The following is an 18,015-nucleotide window of genomic DNA, read 5'->3' on the forward strand; positions in this document are numbered from 1 at the left end:
TCAGCAGGTTTTTGCCATGTGATCTGAAGACAGCATCGTTTTAGCACCAGGAGATTATCATTCCTGGGACTACTTTGCTTTGTGCCTGGTAGTGTGACACTCCCCCCTACTGTGATAAGAAGTTCATTGTCTGTAGACATTGTATTTAGAGAGCTCAGAATGGGCTGGGGCAGTGTTCTCAGCTCTGCTGCATTGCTAAATCTAAAATTACTGATTGTGTCAGAACTGCTGCACCCAGCAAAGTGACACATCATTGGATTCAGGGACTATTTGCTTACATTATTCTGCTCTCGGATGAGGTAGCAAAAACCTGCTGACAGATTCCCATTTAAAACCACAATGAAAAATCGACAGAATAATTTGACAAACTAGTGATTTAAAACCTATTCTGTAGGCTACAGATTTTTTTTTTGCAGCACGTAAATGAGATTTGATAAATTCTCATCCACTTTGTAAGTAAAATCTGTGGATTTTCAACACAAACGTCTGTTTTTTGAGTATTTTACCTGGATATAATAAAAAAGGTTTTTTTTTCTGCATTTGGTTTTACCTAAAAGCATTTGATTCTAGGGGTAATATTTTACACAACACATCTAAAAGTGGTGGTGACCGGTAGGGTTTCAATTTTTCACTGCTGCAATGAAAAATCCGAGCAGTTTTTTGGTGGTTTTTTTGCACCCATTGATAATAAAGCTTTACTTTCTCAGAGATCTTTTGGAAATCCTGTCAATCTCTCTCTGTGGACTTTAAACCTAAAGTTAGGAGACACTTGACTCCACTCTTGCAATCAATGGGGATTTCAACACAAAAATACAAAAATCGAAGTTATTTTATAAATGTTACTGGGAAAGCTGGGTGGAAGTCACCACTAGTAATGGGTTACTGCACATATATTTATACAGGTTCCAAATAATTAAGTCTGTATTTATTATGGTTTTAAGTTTTTCTTGGTGATGTCTTTACGTAGGTGTAATTTTATAATATAAACTAAAACGAGGCTTTTGAGCTCTTAAAGGGAATATGTCATCAAGTTTTTGCTAACTCATCCAAGAGCAGCATAACGTAGGCAAAGAGATTCTGAATCCAACGATGTGCTGCTTCGATTACTATGTACCGTTCTGTCACTCATCAAAGATTTTAATTTTAGCAAAGCAGCAGAGTTCAGAGAGCTGTCCCCACCTACACCAGGCTCTCAATAGAGAGAGGGGGATGCCGGACTGCGCGTGACATTCTAGTCCAGCAATGATAATCACTAGGTGATAAGGCCTTTAGTTTAAGTAAACAACAGCACACAGCTTGATAAGAGAGGCATAGTTGACTTTTGTATTTTAACCCCTACACACATTTATCATACATTTATGACATATACCATGGAAACAAGCACAAGATGGTAATATATCTTTAATTATAATTCTATAGGAATGTTGGCTCACTTTAAAGGGTTTGTCTACCTCCTCTCTCCTCTGCCTGATCTGACAATGTGCAAAGAGATGCTGTTGTAAGCAGGCAGGACAGTTGCAGAGGTAACCATCTGGCACCTTATTAGACAAGACCACCTGAATATCAGAGAGTTTCCTCTGCAACTTTCCAACCCTCATGTGTTAATGATTCTCCATAGCTAATGTCAGATAGGGTAGACTAGAGAGACACTGTACTGTCCCTTTAATTTTATATTTAGTGGTAGTATTACTATTATTTCTAATTGCTAAAGACACATCCTCTATTATAAATGTCTTATTCTTGGGCTGTTAAGGTAAACGTAAAACCTCATTCTTAAAGGGAACATGTCACACTATTTATTCTGCCCAAATCGAGAAAATGTATCATAAGGAATGGCCTGGGGTCCATAGGTAGAGACAAGACTAGTTCATCTCTGCCCCCAGATAGATGTTTATGCTGATTGACAGGTCTCCTCCATAGCAATAGAGCTCCAGGTCAGTTGGAGCCATGCAGAGAGAAGCCACCTAGGGGTGGTGCTGAAAAAGTCATGTCTTCCCTTTCCCTTATAGTCACTGGGCCGACTCTTCAAACTGTGTCTTTACTGAAATGCGCTGTTGTGCAGTCACGCTTAGATTCATGCTTGGTCTAAGAACTAACAGGCAGGTAGTGTCTCACTATCTGTCTATTCTGCCCAGTATCAATCTCTGCCGGCTCAGAGTAATCACAGACCACTCATGGTGGCGACTCTACGGCTTCCACTGACGTCACGTCAACATGGCAGAATCTTCTCTTCCACACTGCTCTGTTGATCGGCGACTCTGCCAATGTCGTGCTGATTAACAGTTGTTTCCCTGCTGCCTAGCTGTGGTGAGCTGGTTTTCAATCAGCATGATGTCTGCCTCATCAACACAGCAGATCGAAAGAGAAGAAACTGCTCTGTTGACACACGGTGATTTGCAGTAGCAGAATCGCTGGTGTCGCGGGCGGGGAGGAGGCCACCGCTCGGGTCCGGCGCTGCTGCTGCTTGCTTGCCGCTGCTCGGTGGCTCGAGCGGTGGGCTGGATCTGGGGACTCGAGCGGCGCTCCTCGCCCGTGAGTGAAAGGGGATAGTTTTTGGGTTTGGGAAGTCGGTCCGTGACACCACCCATGGTTTGTGGTGAGGTTGGGGACACCACCGCTGCTCTGGACGGGGATCCCGGGATCGGTGACGGGGAGCAGCCGAGATGTTTCTCTCCCCTCCGTGGGTAGGGGGTTGGTGGTCCCGGGGCCCGGTGAGATGACGGGGAGGTGACTGGGTTTGGTGAGGTGCAGGGTCGCGGGGGCAGCGCAGTGCCAGACAGAACGGTGGTACTCACTCAGCCAATAACGTATACGGAGTCTCTGGTAAAACAAACGGCTGGATGGACGGGTCCCGCAGCCGGCTGCGGTGGTCACTCCCGGTCTGTTGGCGGTGACTGCCTTTCCCTGCACCTGTAACGTTTCTTCGGTTCTGATGGCTTCCCACCGGTAACCCGCTCCCCAGCTTGGATAGGCGCCGGAGGAGCTCCCTTTGCCCGCAGGAATTCTAGCCTTGGCGGTAGCTGTATTTCCCTTTTCTGGTTGAGCGGTTGCCTTCACTCGGGTCTTTGTTGCTAGGAAACCCCGGAGGTTCCGGTCGCTAACGGATTTGACCAGTTTAACGGCAACTCCCAGCCTGGTCGGGGTCCGCAGGCCCTGCCGGATGGTGCTGGCTTCTCTTCGCTCCCCGGTTCGGTACCGGTTCGGTCCTATGGTTCCGCATCGATCGGCCTCTCCTGCAGACGGTCACCACCGTCTGCCAACCTTGCTCTTATGTGCCCGGGCCACGTACCCGGACACGGTCAGTTTGCTCCACTACCACTTCACTCCTCTACTTTCACTTTCCCTCACTGCACTTCACTGAATTCCTTTCCTGCCTTCAGGACTGTGAACTCCTCAGTGGGTGGGGCCAACCGCCTGGCTCCACCCCACTGGGTGTGGACATCAGCCCCTGGAGGGAGGCAACAAGGATTTTGTGTCTGGCTGATGTGCCTGTCTCAGGGTGGGGTTGTGTGTTGCAGAACCTGTGACGACCTGGCTTGTCCAGGGCGCCACACTGGTGAGATAGTGTTCGCCCCGCGCTCGGCTGCAGCCGAGCCGCTCAGATCCGGGCTCGTTGATGGGTGGTTCGAGCGCCTCCGGACCCGGGGTCACGTCGCTCTGAAAGGGGCTGGCGCTTTGAAGGGGGTTTAGGGTCACGGCCAGGGCCGCGGTGTTGGAAAAGTTTGTGACGCCACCCACGGGTCGTGGTGAATGTGGACACCACCACTGCTGTTTACTGGGCACCCCGGGGGAGATGTTGCACAGCTTTGGTGTTAACCCCTCCGTGGGTAGGGGTGAGGGCCCCGGGACCCGGATTGGTGTGATGTGTCGGTGCTTGACAGTGTGGGCACAGTTGTACTCACTATGATAGATGCACAAGAGTCTCTGGTAAACCAAAATGATGGTGGTCGGTGCCCGCAGTTGGCTGCGTCTGGTCCCCCAATCGGGTTGGTGGTCTCCGCCTTTCTCCTGCACTTTGTACTTTGGGCTGCCTGTGCTTCAGCAACGGGAGCCCGCTCCCCGGCGTTGTGTGTGTTGGGGAAGCCCGTTTGCCCGCAGATGCTGGCCCGTGGGATCTCTGCCTGTGCGGTGGCTTTCTATCCCCCTCAGTGGGCTGTTGTCTTCAGTCGGGACTTGGGTGGGAAAGGACCTAAAGTCCAGACCTCAATCAGTTAATTAACGGAGTCCAGTAGTTTCGGGACCGCGTTTCAGGGTCTGAGTACCCCCCTTTGTGCTCCGGTTTCCAGTCAGTTCCCCGGTTCAGTACCGGTGGGCCACTACCCTGCCCTGGTCCCTTACGGTTCCACCGAGCCGTCTTCCCGGCCCTGCAGGCTGAGGCCACCGTCTGCCTCCTAGCCAAAGGTGCACGGGCTCCGACCCAGGACACCTGTCAAACTTCATTCCTCTCAACTCCACTCCTCAACTCATCTACCTCCAAAACTGAACTCCGTGGTTTTTCCTGCCTCTGGGCCTGTGAACTCCTTGGCGGGCGTGTCCAACCACCTGAGCACGCCCCCTGGTGTGAACGTCAAACCTAGAGGGAGGTGACTAGGGTTTTAAGGGTGGCTGATGACACTTTTTTAGGGGACGGGTGTTTATGCAAGGGCCTACCTGTGACTACCTGGCTAGTCCAGGGCTTCACAATAGCAGAGATTGTCCCCAGGCAGAAAGTTGGCAACTACCTGCCTGTTAGTTCTTAGCCCCTTAGGAAAAATAATAAAACTTCCGGATAACCACTATAAGGCTGAGGCCACACGGGTTTATGTGCAAGTCCTCGCATGACACTTGGCTCAAGCTTGCAGCACGAGAGCCGAGTGTCATGCGAGGGTCATGCAACTATGGTCCTGGTCCAATCGTGTGATCAGACCACAGCTGGGTGGGGGAAGGTGCTGCGCAGGGGAGGGCCGGTGCTGCGGAGGGAATGGCCTGTGCTGTGGAGGAGAGGGAGGGGATTTATCTCCCCATCTCCTCCATTGCCGACTAATGCGAGAACCGCACTGCTCTCGTGTTACACCGGTATAACACGAGTGCAGTACAGTGTTTTTCTCGCCCCAAAGATTTGTATAAGTGCGAGTGAAACAGGAATGCATTCCCCTCTCAGCATGCTGCGACTGTTTTCTCAGTCCAATTAGGGCTGAAAAAATAATCGCTCATGGGATTGGCCCCATAGAGTAACATTGGTCGATTTTTTTTTTTATCGCATTCACTCGCACCGTTTTTTTCGCCATGTGTCCTAGGCCGAAAGTGTTTGCTCAACTTGGCTGATAGTTTCTCAGTTTAATGTCTACTTGTGCCGCCCCCGCGTCAGCAGCCAGGCTGCTCGGATCCAAGTCCGTGGTGGCTCGAGGGGTCTCCGGACCCGGGAGTCGGTTTGGCGCGGCCACTCGGATAAAAGGGGAAGTATTTATGTCGCGGGCGGAGGAGTGGATGCCGCGCTCTCCCACTGCTGCTCGGGTCCGGCTGCCGCGGCTGCTGCGGCCTGCTGCTGCTCGGTGGCTCGAGCGGTGGGCCGGATCCCGGGGACTCTAGCGGTGCTCCTCGCCCGTGAGTGAAAGGGGGTTGTTGGGTGTGGGAATGGTCTATTGTCCGTGACGCCACCCACGGTTGTGGTGATTTGTAGCACCACCGCTGCTCAATATGGGGATCCCGGGAGTGGTGATGCGGAGCAGCCAGGTGTTGTGTTGCCCCTCCGTGGGTAGGGGTTGGTGATCCCGGGGCCCAGTGATGGTGTGGAAGGTGCAGGGCCTGGTGGGCGCAGGGACGCGGGGGCAGCGCTGTGCCTTGCGGCACTGTGGTACTCACTCAGCCTGAGACGTTGACACAGTTTTACGGTAAACCACACGGCTGGAAAGACGGTTCCCACGGACGGCTGCACTTGCTCTCCCAGTAGGTAACGGTGATGTCCCTTTGACCTGCACCTAGTGTTTCTGTGTTGGTAGCGATGGGTTCCCACCGGTAACCCGCTCCCCGGCTTGGATATGGGCCGGAGGAGCCCTACTTTGCCCAAAGACGCTGGCCCTGAGGAACTGGTGCCCTGGTGGTGGCGGTGTTCCTCCTTAATGGTTGGACTTTTGCCTTCAGTCGGGACTTGGTTGTTGGGGGATCGACGTCCCCTTCACTGACGGATTCGGCAAATTATGGTGACTCCTAGCCTTGCCGGGGTCCGAGAGGCCCCTGCCCTGGTGCTGACTGTCCTTCGTATACTGCTCCAGACCACCGGGCCACTACCCGTCCGCGGTCCTTCCAGCAACCTCCGAGCAGTCCCCCTCCAGACGATCACCGCTGTTGCTGACCTTGCTGACACTGTCCTGCACTTAGCTGGACTGACTTCAGGTCTTTCTACGTTCACTTTTGTTCCTTTTCTTCTTTACTCCACTACCACTTCACTTTCACTTAGCTCCTCTACCACTTCCTTCTACTTCACTCCCCTAAACTCATCTGCCTGGTTCCTTCCGCCTCCAGGGCTGTGTACTCCTCGGTGGGCGGAGCCAACCGCCTGGCCCACCCCCTGGTGTGAACATCAGCCCCTGGAGGAAGGCAACAAGGATTTTGGTAGCTTTGGTGTCCCTAACTGGGATGTAGGGTGTGGTGGTGTGATGACCTGTGACCCCTGGCTTGCCCAGGGCGTCACATTTACATGGATGATATGGTTAAAGTTCGTGATGCCACCCATGGTGCATGGTAAGCTGGAGTGCCACCGCTGCAATTGGGAGTACCCGGTGGCGTTGGTGTAGTCAGCTAGGTCTTTAACCCCTCCACGGATAGGGGGAATGCCCCAGGACTCGGTGATGGTGGTGGGGAGGTGCCGTTGGGACGGTAAGGGTTACTTGTGTACTCACTCAGTCCAATAACGCTGACACCGACAACTGTGGTAAACCAAAGTTCTGGACACCGCTGCTGCTGAGAGGGAGCACGCCTGGATCCCGTGCCCGTTGGTGTTGCCTGTTAGTCTGTGACCTTTACCTTAGCACCTAGTTACTGGTTGGTCCCTTAAATATAAAACTGATCGGGTCCCACTCACCAGTATGGCTAACTGGGTGAGCTTGGTCTCAGGGTTCACGCTTGGGATTTTCTGGACCATGTAGTGGGAAAGTCCTATCCCCCTCGTTGCGCTAGTACCCTGATTCTGGAACGGGTCGAGATCAGATCTTGAAGGCTCCGTCCTTGTCGGGTAAATTGTCAGGACGCCTGAAGCTTCTTCCTGACCTAGGGTCCACGTACCCCGTCGTGCCCTGGCCCCTGCCCAGGTGATGGCACAAGGCCATCCTTGACAGTCCGTGCCCCTTGTCACGATCCCCTGCGACCGGGGGTCCAGCTCCTACCAGACGCAGACCAACGTCTGCCATCTAGTAGTCTCGAGATGCCCAGCTCCTGACCTCCTCACACTTTCCCCTCCAACACTCCACTGTTCTGCTCCTGACACTCCTGACCTCCCCTTAACCAACACCCCACGTGGGCGACCCTATTCCACTCAGGCCGTCCACTGGTGGGTCTGGTGGGTGTGGTGCAGAGTGTTCCCAGGATTTTGATTACCTTGTTCTTAGCAACATCAAAGGTCAGGGACCCGTAACCAAGAAGGAGATGGATATTGCACAGAAGGGCAGATTGCACAATACCCTGTGACGACCTGATAGGCGAGGGCATCACATACTTATTTTATAATGACTTAGCCTCTATACGTTAAATTTATTACCAAGGATGTCTCATACCAACTTACCAGACATAAGCTGCTTTCCAGTAATGTGCAGTTATGTACTGTACATGACTCATGAGTTTTAGAGCTCTAAGATGTGTATCTATGCTGTTTTTCTATTGTGTATTGCATCATCTGATTGATTCCTATTTTTTTTTAAGGTGCAGAATACAAGATACATGATGATGTTATCCATGAATCTTTCAAAGAAGCAAAGAATCTGGTGGATTCAGCATACTTACAGACGAGAACAAAGTAAGACGACTGTGGGTTGGGATGAACAACAATAACAATAATGTATCATAGGACAGCTGTTAGTTTATACATGACTGTCACCATCCTGTCCCCATACTCAAAGCCGGCTGAGTTCAGCAGGATTGGTTTAAGGGGCCTCCCAAGTCTCTTCTGATGGATGAAGTGGGAAGAGGATGTGTCGCGCCCAGGGATATGGGGTACTCGGTTCCGGGCAGTGTGTATCTTGGGAAAGTCACTGTGGTGGCCGTTGCCCGGTTCCGTGCCCTGGGCCCTTTTTGTAATGGGGTGTATTTACAAGGGATTAGATTAATGTTAATACGTGACGCCACTTGCGGTGTTGCGGCTATATAGATGGAGCCGCCGCTGCAAAATGTCACTACTGGGGCTGGTGTTAATTGCAGCCTGGATGGTAGGCCCTCCGCAAGCAGGGCCGGGCCCCAGGGGATGGGTGATGTGATGGGAGTCAGAAGAAAGTAGTCCACACAGAGGTATAGTGCAACTGGTTTTTACTCACTGCTGTTTGGTGGTAACTGGTTACCCGAGGCCGGCTGGTTTCACCTCCTTAAAGGGAATCTGTCACCAGGATTTTGCCATGTAAGTTGAGGACAGCATGCTGCAAGGGTTAAAGGGAACCTGTCAGGTAATTTATATGCTCTAACCTAGTAGCAGGGTGATGTGTGGCCTGGTAACCCCTTCATACCCATCCCTGTGTTGTAATATTGTGTAATGTGAATGTATAAAAATGTGTTTTATTACTTGTATGTACCCTATATAAATGAGTAGGGGCTCTAAGCCCCATGGGCGTCGCATTGACCTGTGGGCGTTCGCATGTGGGCGTGATACCATGGATTTACATCAGCGACGTGACTGTCGCTACTTCAGATCCCGCGCATGCGCACTTACTGTTCTCTGTTTTAAAAAATTAAAAAAAAAAACAAAAAACCATAAAAGTTCAAATCACCCCCCTTTCGCCCCATTGAAAATTAAAGGGTTAAAAAAATAAAAAATATACACACATTTGGTATCGCCGCGTTCAGAAACGCCCGATCTATCAAAATATAAAATCAATTAATCTGATCAGTAAACGGCGTAGCAGCAAAAAAATTCCAAACGCCAAAATGACGTTTTTTTTGTTGCCACAACTTTTGCGCAAAATGCAATAACAGGCGATCAAAACGAAGCATCTGTGCAAAAATGGTACCGTTAAAAATCGTCAGCTCGAGTTGCAAAAAATAAGCCATCACTGAGCCATAGATCCCGAAAAATGAGAACGCTACGGGGTCACGGAATATGGCGTAAAACGTGCGCCACTTTTTTCAGACAAACGTCCGAATTTTTTAACCCCTTATATAAAAGTAAACCTATACATGTTTGGTGTCTACGAACTCGCACTGACCTGAGGCATCACACCCATACATCAGTTTTACCATACAGTGAACACAGTGAATAAAATATCTCAAAAACAATAGTGCTCTCGCACTTTTTTTGCAATTTTTCTGCATTTGGAATTTTTTTTGCCATTTTCCAGTACACTATATGGTAAAACCTATGGTTTCATTGAAAAGTACAGCTCGTTCAGCAAAAAATGAGCCCTCACATGACCATATTGACTGAAAAATAAAAAAGTTACGTCTCTCAGAAAAAGAATGGCGAAAAAAAAAACGGAAAGCGAAAAATCGGCCGTTTGTGAAGGGGTTAAAACATAATTTTTAATAAACTATCTAATAAAAAGGCTACTAGGTCATAGTTAAAATGGCAAACCTATATGTGAAATTCCACCAGAGCCAATCAGTTGGGTAAAAAATACTGTATATGGACAGAATAGGCATTTAAATCTAATATGGCAATGTCTCCTTCAATCTTGCTACACAAATATACAAATGCCAGACTTCATTCACTCAAGGGTTGTTCAACCATCAAACTACTTTTATCCAATGTTTAGGGTCTGAGATATCCATTTTTAATCCATAATAATTCAATGTATTTCCAGTTTAAAGGTACGGTCCAAAAGGGAAATTGGAAGACTTTCAGAGATAATGGCGTTCTTCAAGCAAGCTGCGGGAGCAACAAGAAAAAATGCCCGATCAGCAGATTACTTAGAAGTCACTCGTGACCTCATAAATTCGAAGCTGGAAATCATGTTCCCAGATGCCGCCAATGTTTCAGGTGTGCACTAATAATAATAGATACACAAATTGCTCTCTGAATGCAGTATTGTTCTTTTATGCAAGGCTTTTGGCATGAGCCTTAAAGTAGCAAGTGATGGATTATGTTATATACGGTAGTTTATTTTTCTCACCAAATCTGTATTAAGGCTCTGTAAGGCCTCTTTCACACGTCAGTGATTCTGGTACGTTTGTGCTTTTTTTTAAACGTACCAGAATCACTGACATACGCAGACCCATTCTAATGAATGGGTCTGCTCACACGTCAGTGATTTTTCACTGCCTGTGTCTCCGTGCAGCGTACCCGCGTGTGCGTGATTGCTGCACGGAGACATGTCCATTTTTTTCTGGCATCACTGGTGTTCCACGGACCACGCAGTGGTGTGGTCCGTGAAACACGTGCCAGAAAAAAACGTGCATTTAAAATAATAAACATTTTAACTCACCCGGCTTCAGCCGCGTTCTCTGCAGCCCGTGCAGCTTGCTGCTTCTAAGCCGGCTGATTACTGTCGCGCATCTTAATGATGCACGACACAGCCGACCCGGAAGCAGCTGCTGCAGGGGTCAGCGCTGGCCGGATGCTGCATCGCAGGAGGATTCAGCACCACGGAGAGCGGGAGCGGGCACAGGTGAGTTGATTTCTAAGTGCAATCACGGGCCACAGAGAACGGAGCCCGGATTGCACTTAGACAACCCACGTGTGCCGTGATTCACGGCACACGCAGGGACATGTGCGTATTTTACACGCCAGTGAAAAACGTCTGTGTTTTTCACTGACGTGTGAAACGGGCCTAAGACAGGTGAATGAGAATCTAGTCAGCAGGTGATCCAGAATACACAAATCACATATGTGTGGTCATTTGCAGACTGCTTACAAGCAGAGCTGAATCCTGACAGTGCTTATATTACACAATTAGGATTCAGAAAGCTGTGCTTGTGTCGCGGGCGGGGAGGGCGCTGCGCTCACCCACTGCTCGGGTCCGGCGCTGCTGCGGCTTGCTTGCTCGCTGCTCGGTGGCTCGAGCGGCGGGCCGGATACGGGGCCTCGAGCGGCGCTCCTCGCCCATGAGTGAAAAGGGGATCGGTTTTGAGGATTGATTGTCCGTGACGCCACCCACGGTTGTGGTGAGGTTGTGACACCACCGCTGCTCTGGACGGGGATCCCGGGAGCGATGACAGGGAGCAGCTTGGATGTTCGTTCTCCCCTCCGTGGGTAGGGGGGGGTTGGTTGTCCCCGGGCCCGGTGAGGGGTAGGAACGGATGGCAGGCCGGTTACGGGGCCTGGTGAGGTGCAGGGTCGCGGGGGGCAGCGCTGTGCCGCACGGCACGGTGGTACTCACTCAGCCAATGACGAATGCAAAGTCTCCGGTAAAACAAACGGCTGGATGGACGGTTCCCACAGACGGCTGCGGTGTTTCTCCTCCCGGCAGGTTGATGGTGGTTGCCTTTCCCTGCACCTGTGTTGTGTTACGGTTCCAATGGCTTCCCACCGGTAAACCGCTCCCCAGCTTGGATAGAGGCTGAGGGAGCCCCTTTTGCCCGCAGGCTCTGGCCCTGGGAACTGTAGCCTTGGCGGTGACTGTGTTTCCCTTCACGGTTTGAGCTGTCGCCTTCAATTGGGTCTTGACTGCTGGGAAACCCCGGAGGTTCCCTTCGCTAACGGATTTGACAAATTTGGCGGCGACTCCTAGCCTTGTCGGGGTCCGTAAGCCCTGCCGGATGGTGCTGGCTTCTCTTTGCTCGCCGGTCCGGTACCGCCGGGCCACCGCCCATCCACGGTCCTTACAGTTTGCTCAAATTAGCCTCTCCTGCAGACGGTCACCACCGTCTGCCAACCTTGCTGTACCGTCCGGGCCACACACCCGGACCGCCTTCAGACTGCTCCTCTACCACTTCACTCTTCCTCCCTTCTCAAACTCCAAAACTAATCTGACTCCTTTTCCCGCCTCCAGGACTGTGAACTCCTCGGTGGGCGGGACCAACCGCCTGGCCCACCCCCTGGTGTTGACATCAGCCCCTGGAGGAAGGCAACAAGGATTTTGTGTTTGGCTTCGGTGTGCCTAACCGGGGTGTGGGGTGTGTTGGAGTAGTTTTGTGACGACCTGGCTTGTCCAGGGCACCACACTTGCAATAAAATTTCCTCAAAGCTTGAAAACCACTTTAATGCATGAGCTCTTATAAATGGTATCTATTTACTAATATAATTCTGGATATTGCTGCAATTATCTAAACTGTAAATGTGCTGCCACGGTGACGACCATGGTGCTCGGATCCGGGGTGGTCGTGGCTCGTGGGGTCTGGACCCGGGCTCGGCGGACACTCAAATCTGGGGAAGGGGTTATTACAGGGGAAATATCCGTGACGCCACCTGCGGAGTGCGGTAATGGATGTACCGCCACTGCTGCAATGAGAACTGGGGCAGATGGGGGGGAGCAGCAAGGTGACAGTCCCTCCGCAGGTATGGAAGGCCCCAGAGCTCGGGTCAGGAGGAGATGTAAAAGGCAGGGTGCAAGGGCAGGCGTACTCACTGCGGTGGTTTATGCACTGTTTAGGCTGAGATAAACTGAGGCACACACTGTTCTTAACCAAGTCTCTGTGTACAGCTGCTGCTGCCTGTAACACGTCCAGGTCCCAGGTACCACCAGTGTCACTAGTAGTTCAGAACCTGCCTCCGTGCACTGTTTGTTGTCTGTGTGGGTCCCTATAACTTGAAGCTGTAAGGGCCAGTTCTTCAGTTTTAAGTGAAGTCTTGCTCCCAAGGGCTGGCACTTGTGACCTCAGTGGGTTGCTTTGTCTAGAAAACCCTGTCCCCCACATTGTGCTGATGCCCTTAGTCTCTGAGCTTTTGGAAGGTCTCTGAAGGCCCCCTTCCTCTGCAGGTTAATTGCCAGGACATTGAATCGACTCCTGACCTAGGGTCCTTTACCCTGTCGTGCTTGGTACCGGTGAGTTCTGTCAGTCCCTGAACCCGGTCACCGACTCCTCTGGTCCCGGACCACTGTCTGCGACCCAACTTCTGTCTTACTAGCTACCCGGGAGCTAACACTCCAGCTCCTCTCACTTTGAAAGCTGTCACTACTCTTTCTTAGTCCCTCCCACCAGTCGGTCTGACCTCTAAGTGGGTGGCCCTGTTCCAGCTGGACCAACCCACTGGTGTTTGAGATAAACAAGGACCATAAGAAGATCGCATATCTACAAGCAACAACTCATAAAACATAGAAAATTAGCAGCAGAAAGAGTCTTTGAATTTGCTACGTAAAAGGAGTACCGACACAAGCAAGATTTAGAAATATATTAAATATTTATTATGATATAGTGCTGTTAGGTACAAAAGTGAAAACAAATGTAAATAGTAGAACCGGAGGGGAAGTGCTGAAGGGGAAAGAACCCCACATGTCCCGGAGAAGTAGAGAAAAGAGGATTTTTTCACTCCAGAGTGATCCCTGGAAAACTATGGGCATTTGCCCAGGCCAATAAGTGGAGCTGCATCAAGATAATCCACAAGCTCACATGGATTGAAAGCCTTCCATGTGCAGCAAATAAATACAGGCAGCGCTACTCACCAGGCCAGATCACTGCTACACCGGGGTAAGACACGTGGGGACCGGCATCCCAACCCACTGGTGTGTCTGACAGGTCATGGTGTGAAGTGTGGGATGGGATTTGTGGTGCTGATTGAGATGACACTGGTTTCTGGGAACCTGGAACCATGGTGGGTAGGTCCTGCACCCTGGGGAAAAAGGATACAGTTCCCTGTAGCACCCTGATGTACTCAGAGTCGCTACATAAATGTTACAAATTAAAGGGAATCTGTCAGGAGGATCAACCATCCTAAGTTGTCTATATGGGCATGCAGGTTATAGAAATTCTTATTCCAGAGAAAGCAGGGTGTTCTTAATATGTAAATGAACTGTTAAGATCTATGGGCCTTACATATCTCTCCCTGAGAATCTGCCTCCAGAGCTAATTTTATATGAAAGCGGCGTTACCACTGTGATACATGAAGGTCAGAAGAGCAGACTGTTAGTCATTACATGTCTCACACTGGTATTATCCTTGTGAGAGCAGGATCGATTTTATTAAATTTAGACTCCATCTTGCCTTTGTGTAAGAGTCTGTCTTCTCTTCTCTTGGAGCAAGGAAGAGACAGACACTGTTTTTTTAGACTTTAGACAAGAGCCAATAGTCCCTTTGTTAAAAGTGAAAGTAAGTGTTTAGTAATCTGAAACTAACGAATGTACTTCTGTGTGCAAATTGTAGTAACATTTAGCCATTAGGATATATACAGTGGGTATGGAAATTATTCAGACCCCTTTTAATTTTTCACTCTTTGTTTCATTGCAGCCATTTGGTAAATTCACATTTTTTTTTCTCATTAATGTACACTCTGCCCCCTTTTTTGAAAAAAACAAAAAACAAAACAGAAATGTAGAAATTTTTTCAAATTTTTGAAACAAGAAAAACTGAAATATCACATGGTCATAAGTATTCGGCCCCTTTGCTCAGTATTGAGTGGAAGCTTGGCTGGATGGCCAGGTCTAGGAATACTTCTGGTGGGCGCAAACTTCTTCCATTTAAGGATTATAGAGGCCACTGTGCTTTTAGAAACCTTGAATACTGCAGAAATCTTTTTTGTAACCTTGGCCAGATCTGTGCCTAGCCACAATTCTGTCTCTGAGCTCCTTTGGCAATTCCTTTCACTTCATGATTCTCATTTGGTCTGACATGCACTGTGAGGTGAGCTGTGAGGTCTTATATAGACATGTGTATAGGTAAATAGAATGGAAACTTCAGCTCACCTGCTGCCCAGACTGCTCAGCCTTGCGGGTGCCTAGGATCCTTCGGTTTATCCCAACCGGTAACAGGCAACGTGGAGTGTAGAAGGAAATGATCCGGCACAAAATCTTCTTAGGTAAAAACATCCAAAATTTATTGAAACATCATTAAAAAACAGCGTGAAGACCAAGTATCCACTCAGATGGTAGGCATGGGGATCATGATAACTTAACGCGTTTCGGACTGTTATAAAAGCAAAAAAAGTCCTTAATCATAAGTGTCTCATGAACACTGCAGAGCTACTAAAGTAGACTGATCTGAAGAGTAAGTAAGAGGGAGGAGTGGAGGTATGCTAATTACATGCAATCATCAGGTGGAAGTCAGGATTGATGGAGTCACCCTTCAATTGGGAATATGTGTTTAATATGTGAGATTAATTGTATATAAAGAAAAACAGAAAGGGGGGGAAAACAGATGTGTAAAAATAAAAATAAATATGAATATAGATATGAAAATGAAATGAAAATAAATACAAATATAAATATAAAAGTGGGAATAAAGGTAAAAATAACAACGAAATGGTACCAATTGGTTAGATGGGTTTTGGATAGTGAGATTTATATGTCCAATGTATCAAATCTGTATTAAATCATTCACATAATCTAATATGAATATATATATAATCAACACCCATACGGGGATCGACACTATTCATATGTGTGTGCATAAATCTCCCTTCGATCTGTATGGGGGGGGGGGAACAGGGGGAAAGTGGGTAGGGAATAACCTGGAAAAATAATCAGATTAATCATATCCTTATATTGGGGAGGATTAGGAGGGCCCATCAAAAACTACCCTGTAAATATCTATATATCCCCTATAATACGAGCAGATCGGGCAGATTTCTGATCATTGCTGAAATGAGAGTATATACATCCTCTGTAATACAAGCAGATCGGGCACATTTCGGATAGCTGCTGAAGTGGAACTTCATATATCTCTTATAATACGAGCAGATTGAACAGATTTCAGATTGCTACTGAGGCAGGGGTATATATATCTCCTATAATACGAGCAGATCGGGCAGAAATCTGATTGTTGTTGAACCATGCTGTGTATGTGGATCGTACATTTTGAGAGCAGATACTCGGCGCTTGTGAATGACAGGTATAGACTAGAGAAATACAGGGAATAATCTAGAAAAATGGTCAGATCAGTCATGTCCATATATTTTGGAGAGGATTAGGAGGGCCCATCGAAAACCACCCTGTGAATATCTATATATCCCCTATAATATGGGCAGATCGGGCAGAATTTTAATTACTGCAGAAATGCCACCAGCTGCCACGCACCCCACACCATTAATAACCTACCTGTGGGGGAACTTCTACGAGCCAAACGTTTGTGCTCTACTGAAGCTTCCTACCTTAAAGAAGCTAGTAACATCAAGGGGAGACTTGGTAGGAGAGGATACTCAGACTTAACCCTTAGGAGGGCTTCCTCTATTGCTGCTTTTATATTTATATTTGTATTTATTTTCATTTCATTTTCATATCTATATTCATATTTATTTTTATTTTTACACATCTGTTTTCCCCCCCCTTTCTGTTTTTCTTTATATACAATTAATCTCACATATTAAACACATATTCCCAATTGAAGGGTGACTCCATCAATCCTGACTTCCACCTGATGATTGCATGTAATTAGCATACCTCCACTCCTCCCTCTTACTTACTCTTCAGATCAGTCTACTTTAGTAGCTCTGCAGTGTTCATGAGACACTTATGATTAAGGACTTTTTTTGCTTTTATAACAGTCCGAAACGCGTTAAGTTATCATGATCCCCATGCCTACCATCTGAGTGGATACTTGGTCTTCACGCTGTTTTTTAATGATGTTTCAATAAATTTTGGATGTTTTTACCTAAGGAGATTTTGTGCCGGATCATTTCCTTCTACACTCCACATAGACATGTGTATGCCTTTCCAAATTAAGTCCTATCAGTTTACTTAAACACACCTGGACTCCAATGAAGGAGTAGAACCATCTCAAGGAGTATCACAAGGAAATGGACAGCATGTGACTGAGCAAAGGGTCTGAATACTTATGACCAAGTGATATTTCAGTATTTCTTGATTAAAAACAATTTGCAAAAATTTCTACATTTCTTTTTTTTTCTGTGAAGATGGGGTGCAGAGTGTAAATTACTGAGAAAAAATGAACTCTTTTGAATTTACCAAATGGCTGCAGTGAAGCAAAGAGTGAAAAATGTGAAGGGGGCTGAATACTTTCCGTACCCACTGTATATGTTAGTGGCAGCACTGAGTAAGAGAGAAGCTGAGCCAATTAGGATGCTACAATGTATGCCCAAAGAAATGCCTATGTAACTGAGTGATGATGATGATGATGTAATTGTCACAGCCTATACTGGCCCTAAAGGTGGGTCCCCTGAGCTCACCCTAACACCCAGAGGTACCTTTAATGGTAGGGAAGTCCGGGCCTCCAACCTAGGCCCTATCTCCTGTCCTTGTCTCTGATGCTATGAACCCTGCTCCACAACCCACCACCCAGGGGGAATTGGCAAGAACTTAAGCCTACCTCGATCAACAAATATGGACTAACAGGGGTAGCAACAAAAACAACAACCACTACTACACATGGCAACCACACACAAAGGAGCCACTAAAAGTACACGAGGGGAAACAACATAAAAGGGGAAGAAAGCAGACTATTGGGAAACTATCATACAATAAACAGACACACCTGAAAATGCAGCAGCAAACAGCTATGCTGCAGCCCAAAGGACAACAGAGAGAGAGACTTAAAGGGAACATATCATCAGGATTTTCATATATAACCTAAAGCCAGTGCTATTCTGGCACTATCAGGCTGGTTCTCTACATACCTTTAGCAGTAAACTCGGATATAAAGGTTTTGAAACCCAAGAAAGTAAAGTTTATAAAATCGGCAGCTTCTTGAGTAATAAAGTATATACCCTCAACCTCCACCACAGGGTGCCATTTATTTCCATCATTTGGAAGCTGAGCCTGGCGGTGGAAGGAGCTGTTTCTGTCTCTCAGTAGT

General features: G+C 48.1%; 1 protein-coding gene across 1 annotated transcript in view; it reads left to right on the forward strand.

Annotated features, from left to right (window-relative positions):
- LOC142291051 (myeloperoxidase-like) overlaps window positions 1–18,015 on the forward strand; it is a 95,992-nt gene that overhangs the window by 12,376 nt on the left and 65,601 nt on the right. The window contains exons 2-3 of the mRNA XM_075335273.1: window positions 7,894–7,987; window positions 9,978–10,153. Of these exons, the coding sequence (XP_075191388.1) occupies window positions 7,894–7,987; window positions 9,978–10,153 (270 nt within the window). The remainder of the gene's footprint in view (window positions 1–7,893; window positions 7,988–9,977; window positions 10,154–18,015) is intronic.

This window comes from Anomaloglossus baeobatrachus, chromosome 2 (assembly GCF_048569485.1).
Source record: "Anomaloglossus baeobatrachus isolate aAnoBae1 chromosome 2, aAnoBae1.hap1, whole genome shotgun sequence".
Classification (NCBI taxonomy): domain Eukaryota; kingdom Metazoa; phylum Chordata; class Amphibia; order Anura; family Aromobatidae; genus Anomaloglossus; species Anomaloglossus baeobatrachus.